At 43.4% G+C, this 6,710-nt stretch overlaps 1 protein-coding gene across 1 annotated transcript in view; it reads right to left on the reverse strand.

The window, feature by feature from the left end:
- The window catches only part of SOS2 (SOS Ras/Rho guanine nucleotide exchange factor 2), a 101,246-nt gene extending 98,006 nt beyond the window's left edge, over positions 1-3,240 (reverse strand). Inside the window, exon 1 of the mRNA XM_019630463.1 lies at positions 2,503-3,240. Coding sequence (XP_019486008.1) covers positions 2,503-2,589 — 87 coding nt within the window. The 5' untranslated portion in view covers positions 2,590-3,240. The remainder of the gene's footprint in view (positions 1-2,502) is intronic.
- Between the last annotated feature and the right edge of the window lie 3,470 nt (positions 3,241-6,710).

The raw sequence follows: 6,710 nt of genomic DNA on the forward strand, positions 1-6,710 counted from the left end.
ACACACACACACACACACTCCTTCCAGAACTCTGAGCTCATAATTGCTCTCACTTATATAATCCAAAACCTCAAAGTTCAGAATTTCAGTCTAGATGGTAAACACCTTTCAAGCAGGGCCTTTGCTTTTATTCATCTTTGTATTCCTAGGTTCAAGTATGGTACCAAGTACCTAAAATGTGTTCAACAAATGTTAAATGAAGCTAGAGTATACAACATGTTCAACAGAAACACCAACTGGAAGAGAAAAATCCTATTAATCTCTATTGCTCCTTGCACTTCTAATGGTAGTAATCTTTGTAACTATCTGGTCAGCTGGAGGAAAGAAGCAAAGTTCTAGACGCTTTGAATGTGAAGACAGCCGCCCCAGAAATGGCAGGGATTCTTGTTGTGCAAAGACATGAGTACATACCAGAATTTAACACATCCTGCAAAGAGTGAACCTTGAGCTCAACAGCTACAACTCATAGCAGGCACTACAAACCTACATGTTGCAATACCACAAATACCCAAATACCATAAAAATAGACATAATCCAAATTACTAACACCAAAAATTTTCCAAAAATATACAAAAATGGGTCTTCTGTGGAAATATACCTCAATTGTATAATAGTAAACTAATAAGTTAAATAGAAATTGCTTTCTAAATTCACCTCAAAAGACAGCTTTTCTTAGATGTATTTATTCCATAAGCAAAGGATATACAAGAACTGTAGAATAAGACGATACAGACCTACAAAGCACCTGAGTTCCAGGAAAACGAGCACAACATATAAAAGCAAAATTAAGTCTCAAAGCAATGGACTAGGATTGGATGCTAGTCCTGGCGTTGTTTCCAGCCTAACCTGAAGAAAAAAATCTGTATCTGTGCATGAAGGGTTATTAGGGTCAAAGCTACCTATTGAAAAAGTTATGCAACATATACTCAAATACTATTTTCTATCAGAAAGTACTAATAGGTCGATACCTGCATCACACTGCCAATAATACAGGCCTACCTGACAACTGCACTCATACTTCTGTGTGGTGGAAGCGTCAATTACTATTTAAGCATTTCCTCCTTTACTTTTAACTCTGGCCAGAGTTCATTACCACCACTCAGCACACTTTCCATTTCTTTCCCTCTCCTTATAATATTCTTTCCCTCTCCTTATAATAGAATCCAGCTGCTCACGCAAGGAAGGTCAATTTAATGCTTTAACACCCAGTATACCAGTGAAAGGATAACTGTCTAGCTGCCCCTATTCACTTATATCAAGTTCTTTAAAAAGACATGACTTGGCCCAAGGAGGCAATATCTCCTTGTAAGAATTATGACAATAATTGAATATCTGAAACTATGAATGCATGAGGAAATGTTTTTATCTTTGAAATATACTACTTCATTTACAGAAAGTTAATGTGTGAAGATTTAGTTTCCAAGTGCAATCTTTTAAATTAATGTTTATTTTTTATTATTTTAAAATTTTATTCTTGGTTATTTTGCACAAAAGGCAGGAGGGGACTAAGTTTGCGTCAACTACAAGGAAAGCCAAAGTTCAGCAGGCGTATCTGAACCTTGCACTCACTTCCAGTTGTTAAATTTATCTTGACCTTACAAAAGGGTTTATTATAGAAATGATAGTATGATGATTTCCTAAATCCACAGACGAAGACTCACACCATCTACAGGAGAGATACACCCTAGTGATGAACCCAAACTTAAAAGATTGATTTTTATGAGCTACACATTTTTTGTCCTCTTAAAATGATTCCAAGTTCTAAATTGCACTCAGTGAAGAAACTGACCAAATTTTATAGGGGAAATCTCTTGTAAACAGGTAGGACACCTTTTGCAGGCAGTCAGGAAGCACTTGAATGTTACCTCAAAAACTGTATAAGTAACAGTATGTATGGCTCACTGACACTTCACACATGTAAAACACTCATGTTACAAAAAAGTACTACCTCTTAAGTGAGTGGCCACCCTTCACAAGCAAATTGCAGCAAATTGCCTAAGGAAATACCCCCAAAGAACATAATTAGAAGTAATTACCCGGCCTGGAAATGTGCTTTTGTTTTAGAAACTGTCTAAATACCGGCGGGACTTTCTCTTGCCCAAATCCAGCCTGAGGACAACAAATTGGTCAACGGCGGAAGTTGCCTGACGAAATGACTGCAACATGAAATCCAGTTTTATGATCATAACAAAACCTTCCTTCCGGGGCCAGGCAAAAACACACACACACACACAGACACACGAAAAACTTGAGAAAAAGTCCTTTTGGATGCAACAGGCAATTATGAGCCCCCCCACCCCCACCCCCACCCCATCCCGCCCCGCCGCCAACCAGAGAGAAACAACTCGGCCCTCGGCCCGAGGGACCCGAGACCCGGGAGGACGTGCAGCTCCCCGTTAGAACCTCGGAGGGGCCGCACGGGCCGGGCACCCCGCCCGCCTGCAGCCTGGCCGCTCCTGCACCTCCCTCGGCCCCCGCGGCCGCCCGGGCATCAGCACTGACCTTCCGCAGGGCCGAGACCAACAGTCCCCGCCATTTCGGACTGTTCTCTTCGCTGAAGAACTCGTACGGCTGCGGCGCCTGCTGCATGGCCCCGGCGGCAGCTCCTCCGCATCGGGGGCAGCCCGCGGGCCGAGCCGGGCCGCTCGGGTGGCCTGACAGGCAGGGCGCGGGCCGGCTTGCCTCGCCAGCCGCCGCCGCCTCCCGCCTGGGCCGCAGCTACGGCCGAGGCGGCTCGGAGGCGGCGCCGGCGGGCGGGAGGGAGCTCTGGGGGCGGCTTCCTCGGCCCGGGTGGCCTTGCCTTGCGCAGCGTCCGCAGAGGAAGCGCGGCGGCCCCTGAGCCGGGGAGACACTCCGGCTGCTACCGAGGCGGCGGCCTCCTTTCCCGGCGGCGTTGCCCGCTTCTCGGGCGGCTCCTCCTCCTTTGTCTGGGTTCGCAGCCCGGCGCGGCTACGGCTGGCCTCGCCCTCGTCCTGACTCCCGCTACGGCGGCGGCGGACGGACAGCGGCGGCGGCTCTTCTCATCGCCTCATCCCCGCCCTCCCAACAGCAACACCGTCCGGGCCGGCCTGCCGGAGTCACCTCCAGAGGGCCCAGGGGACCGACCGGGCGTGTGCGTTGGGTAAGCAAGCCACACTCTGGCGCACACAGTGCTGGCGACCGTCGCCGCCCCTTCAGCAGCCGCTCACAGTTCCCCAGGGCCGCCGCCGAGCTCTGGGTCCCAGCAGTCGCGGCTCGGCCCGCCCCCTCGGCCCGGCGCTCATTATTATCCCGGGTCGCCGGAGAAGTTCAACACCGAGCATGCGCGCTGCGGCGCCGGCACAGGCGCCGGCCCGGCGCGGGGGCGCGGAGACGCGGGGGCCCGGCCGTGGGAGTCTCTCTCCCGGGGACTTGCTGGGAGCTTGTTCCAGACAGACTACCCAACTTACTGCGTTTTACACAGACTCTCGCTTCTCTCCACCTTCTCAAGACAGTTCTGACTCGGTGCCACCCCTCGAGCGCCAGGACTTAAGTCGTGGGAAGCTGTATAGGGATGTGGCGAGAAAGGGGCATTAGAGCTTGACACGATATTTAGCGTATTTGTGTTCTACGTGGGTGTACTATATATAGGACATAATAACTATTTCATAGAGTGGTGTGGGGACTGAAGGAGGTGAGGCGTGGAAAGCCCTTGTCACACAGTAGGGTCAGAAAAGGCAGGTGACAATGACGTTAATGAAGCTTGAACTTAAAGATCCTTCACTTGCACGGTCCTCTATGTGTTCACAAAATCATATCGTTTTTGTACCACTTTCCAAAGATTTTTTGAATTGTTTTCTTAATGATGTCCAAATTGTGTAGGCGTCAGGTCCCACAAAACCAGAATCCGCCCTTTGGGGCCCAGCCGTATTCAATAGCAACCCCAAAAAGATCCCCAGACTGTAAGCTTTTCTGAGTTGAAGAGGCATGGACTCTGAAAACTTTATCATTAGTATAAATTTTATCACACCAAAGATGCTGAGCACGTAAATCACAATAGAGTGAGGCCACCAGCAGTGAGGAAAGGAAAGGAAGAAGATGGTGCAAAAAAATGTCTGTGCTTCACTTTAGTTCCAGGATCAGTAGCTGAGCAATTATCATCCTCCTCTAAAACACGCACCATTTTGTCATTTGGGCAAAATCAGAATGGCAGAGTTAAAGCTGGAAAACTTAAGAGATCATTTTTCTAATCCAAGTATCTACTGAATCAAGAATGTCTTCTAATGGCAACATCCACATTCCCATATCCTGGGGATAAAAAGTAGGATAGTGAAATGCTTGTATTTCTCCAATTAATCTTCCAATCAGTGAGGGCAAAAACTTTGGTTTACATAGAGTATCTTTACTTTTCTCTCTTCCTGAACTCCAACCATAAACTACTAAGCTGTCAAACTGCTAGACTGTGATTGTATTTTCTTATAGGAGAGTAAAATTGTTAGTGGGAAGTTTCATTCTTGGCCAAGGATATTGGAAGCCTTCTCTAGGCCAAATCTGGCTTGGAGACACATTTTGTATATCCAAGGCTGTATTTAAATTTTAAAAATTTTGTTAACATTTTGAAATCAAGAGATTTCATACATCTGTATTGCCAGCTTCTCTTGACAAAGATCTGGCAACACTGGGCCCTGCTGCATTCCTGCAAGGGAATAATCAGCAGGCCGTGGATAGAGGCTGCTCTCTTTAGAAAAGTATGCCATCCCATTTCCAGTTGGCTATATTCCCCACCTGGCACTCTTCACCCTTTTATGTAACCTGCCTAGTCTCTACAGGCATCTGAGTTGTGATCTCTGGGCTAGGCAAACAGAAATGTGATCCACGTGCTTGTGGAGGATAATCCAAGAATGACACCAGTAAAAAGTTCCCAGACAAATGAGCCATCTAGAAAAAAATGATGGATATATACCCTCCATAACTCTACACTAGAATAAATTCCAGATGTCAAAGATTTAAATGGAAAAAATAAAACTATAGTATAATTTGTTTATAACTTGAGTACAAACTGCCTTTCTACTATGATATAAAATCTAGAAAATTGATACGTTCTTTTTAAAAATATATATGGCAAAAACAAAAAAACACAAGCTAAGCAAATGACAAACTGGAAAAAAATATTTGCAACACATTTCCTAAAGAGTTAATATCCCTAATATCTTAGAGTTCCTACAAATTAATAAGACTAAGACTCAGAAAAAAAGGATAATATGAAAAGACAGTTCACAGAAAAGGAAATATCTTTTAAACATATTAAAGATGCTCAACTTCACTCATGTTATGGAAAATGCAAATTTAAATTATACTGTTAGCATTTTCACCTATTTGAACTGCACACATCAAAAAGTCTAATTATATACTATGTTGGTGAGAGTATGGGGAAACAGGTACTCTGTTATTGGTGAGAGCGTAAATTGGTTCAACCTCTATCAAGAACAACTTGACAATATATATGAAAGTTGCAAAGGCACATTCCCTTTGACGCAGCAAATTCTAGGAATGTGTCCAAGGTATACTTGCTCAAATGTGAAATAACTTAGCACAAGGTTATTCATTGCAGTAGTTTGTTACAGCATAAACAAAACAAAAATACCCTAGAAATAAACAACTTAAATAATCGTCGGTAGGAATAAGGGACTGGCTCAACAAATAATAGTAAATCCATAGAATGGACCTATAAAGTCATTTAAAAAGAACCAGGCCGCTGTGTTGTGTTCAGGCCTCTTGGACATTCTCAAAGATACACTACACAGAGAAAAGAGCAGGACATACAATATAGTACTTACAGTATTCTACCATTTATGTAAAAATAAAAAAAGGCAGTATTTTATTATCTATAAACATAGTGTCTCTGCAAAGCTGTAGAAGATGGTGACAATTCTTGTTGTCTCAGGCATGAGGACTGGGTGTACATTTTTGTGACATTTGAATTTTAAACCATATGAATGTTGTACTTATTCAGAACATTAAAAGTCATTTTTTTAAATGAAAAATTTCTAACCTTATTATAAGCACCTGCTTCAAGTGTTAAAAATGGAAGTATTAAACACACTGATACTGTAAGGGGAAAGGCCTATGATATATAACAAAAAGCTCCATCAAATTTGAGTTAAAATTAATATGCTATCATAGGAATACTTTGATAGTAATTTAGTCTTTTTAGAATTTAGAATGGCTTTTGGGAGATAACTTGAATGACCCAAGCACATCTCAAATTTTAAAAGGCAGTTAAAATTTTACCACTAGTGTTCTCCCACTGAAAACATTTTGGAGAAGGTCATACTCAACATTTCTCCCATTTACAATGTACTTCCTCAATTTATTTAAAGCTACAAGTGCTGCCAGTCAGTAGCAAACCAACGCAACACCACAGGAAACAATAAATGTCGTTGTCACTCACTTTCATGGTTCGTTGATGTAGCTAACTTTGGTTCTTATAGTCCACCTGCCAGAAAGAAGTTGGGGCAGGTACTCAGATCATTTGCCCTGTAATAGGAGGCTCATGCCCAGATGACCGACCCCCTGTAAAAGATAGCATACCAAAAATGTTTTCCCAAGAACTATAATTTTTAATGAAATCCAGATTTATTTATTGGATTCCCACAACCCTGAAATGCAGTGTGTCTATATATTATATACATTCTGCTATGGAACAGAAATAATGTTCCCTGGTGCTCTGTGGTATGAAGATGACACTGAGG

The sequence above is a fragment of the Hipposideros armiger genome, unplaced genomic scaffold (genome assembly GCF_001890085.2).
Source record: "Hipposideros armiger isolate ML-2016 unplaced genomic scaffold, ASM189008v1 scaffold_918, whole genome shotgun sequence".
NCBI lineage: Eukaryota > Metazoa > Chordata > Mammalia > Chiroptera > Hipposideridae > Hipposideros > Hipposideros armiger.